Raw genomic sequence first — 2,007 nt, 5'->3', positions numbered from 1 at the left:
GAAATGGTGGAATGCATTCTAACTGCCTAAGGGTGATCATTAGAAAAGCATGATGTGGCAGAAGGGGTCCAAGCTTTGCCTGCTAAGAATTGTATGAATTTGAGAAAGTCACTTCTTCTTTTCTTTCTTCTTCTTCTTCTTCTTCTTTTTTTTTTTTTTTTGAGATAGAGTCTTGCTCTGTCACCCAGGCTGTAGAGCTCAGTGGCACAATCTTGGCTCCCTTCAACCTTCATCTTTTGGGTTCAAGTGATTCTCTTGCCTCAGCCTCCCGAGTAGATGGGATTACAGTTGCGTGCCACCACGCTTGGCTAATTCTGGTATTTTTAGTAGAGACAGGGTTTCACCATGTTGGCCAGGCTGATCTCGAACTCCCGACCTCAGGTGATCCACCGCCTCGGCTTCTCAAAGTGCTGGGATTACAGGCGTGAGCCACTGCACCTGGCTGGAAAGTCACTGCTTATCTCTGAGCCCAAAGACAAATTTTCTTGTATGTGAAACAGGATCATAATACCTACATCCTGGGTGGCTGTGGGAATAAAATGAGATTAGGCAAGGATCTGCTTCCGGGCAAGTGCTCAGAAAATGACAGCCGTTATGATTTTTGAGCATAGCAGAGGACAGAGGGTCATGTTCAACAGTTGCCAGCGTGGGTGATGTGGTCTGTCCTCGGTGGGGTCCTGCCCTCAGGAGTCACTAGCTGAGATCCTTCGCCCAGTGACAAGGGCTCGGACTGCCCCTGTACATCGCGATTCTGGAGACTGCAGATGACGGGGTGCAGCATGGGGGTGACTACAGTGTACATGACAGTGGCCACATGGCCCTGCTCTGCCTCATATCGGGATGTGGGCTGGAAGTAGACTGCAATGACTGTCCCATAGAAGAGGCTCACCACAGCCAGGTGGGAGCCACAGGTGGACACAGCCCAGAGCCTCCCAGAGGCCGAGGGCAGCCGCAGCACAGCAGCTGTGATGGCCCCATAGGAGGCGAGGATGAGCAGGAAGGGAGTGATCACCACCGCGGCGCCCTAGGTGAAGATGAGCAGCTGGATGTGGCGGGTGTCAGAGCACGAGAGCCTTAAGAGAGGCTGGTGGTCACAGAAGAAGTGGGGCACTTGGTGGGAAGCACAGAAGGACAAGTGAGCCATGAGCAGGATACACAGGAGGGAGTGGACGTGGGACACCAGCCATGCCATCCCCACCAGAGCTGTACACATGGCCCGGGACATCCTCGTGGCATAGTGGAGGGGGTGCTGGATGGCCATGTAGCGGTCATAGGTCATGGCGGCCAGGAGACAGCTATCAGTTACCTCCAGGGCAAAGAAGAAGTACATTTGGGTCAGGCAGCCAGCCAGTGAGATGGAGCGGTCATGGACCAACAAGCTGGCCAACATCTTGGGCACAGTGACGGAGGTGAAGCAGAGGTCAGCGAAAGACAGGTGGGCCAGCAAGAAGTACATGGGTGCGTGAAAGGCTGGACTGGCCCGGATGGCAGCCACAATGAGTCCATTACCCAGGAGGCCGACCACATACAAGAGCAAGAACAGCACAAAGAGAGGCCGCTGCTGTCCAGGACTTGTTGTCAGTCCCAATAAAATGAATGGGGTTCCCTCTGAAGACTCATTGGCAGCCTCCATGGCAGGCTGGTTATTCACCTGGAACCTCAAGGGCTCCTTTCTATTGATGGGTCACCCCCCTGATGTCTAAGGGAAAAGGTGAGGGGATAAATTGTGCAAGGCTTCCTGGCCATGGGAAAAAATCAAGAGTTTAGAGTCAGGTAGCCCTGGTCCTTATGCACAGGTGTGACTGTGGGCAAGTCATTTCACCTCCCTGAAACTTCTTTCTTTCTGGGCCTTAGACTTTCAATCTGCGAAAGAAGAAAATTGAAGTAGCTCATCTTCAAGGTCACGTCCAACTTTGATAGTTTGTGATTTAAGCAAAAATAGAACAAAAGATATTGCACAAGATTTAGATCAGGGAAGGAGGAAAATATGAAAGAAAAGATGAAACT

General features: G+C 51.6%; 1 protein-coding gene across 1 annotated transcript; it reads right to left on the bottom strand.

Annotated features, from left to right (window-relative positions):
- Positions 1-683: 683 nt before the first annotated feature.
- On the bottom strand, positions 684-1,633 carry LOC101018528 (olfactory receptor 1K1). Its single transcript, XM_009188140.4, is given in 2 exon segments — positions 684-733; positions 736-1,633. Coding segments are annotated over 2 exon segments (948 nt in total).
- Between the last annotated feature and the right edge of the window lie 374 nt (positions 1,634-2,007).

Source organism: Papio anubis, chromosome 13 (assembly GCF_008728515.1).
Source record: "Papio anubis isolate 15944 chromosome 13, Panubis1.0, whole genome shotgun sequence".
NCBI lineage: Eukaryota > Metazoa > Chordata > Mammalia > Primates > Cercopithecidae > Papio > Papio anubis.
The sequence above is the reverse complement of the archived record's forward strand: the minus strand, read 5'-3'. Positions and strand labels throughout refer to the sequence as shown.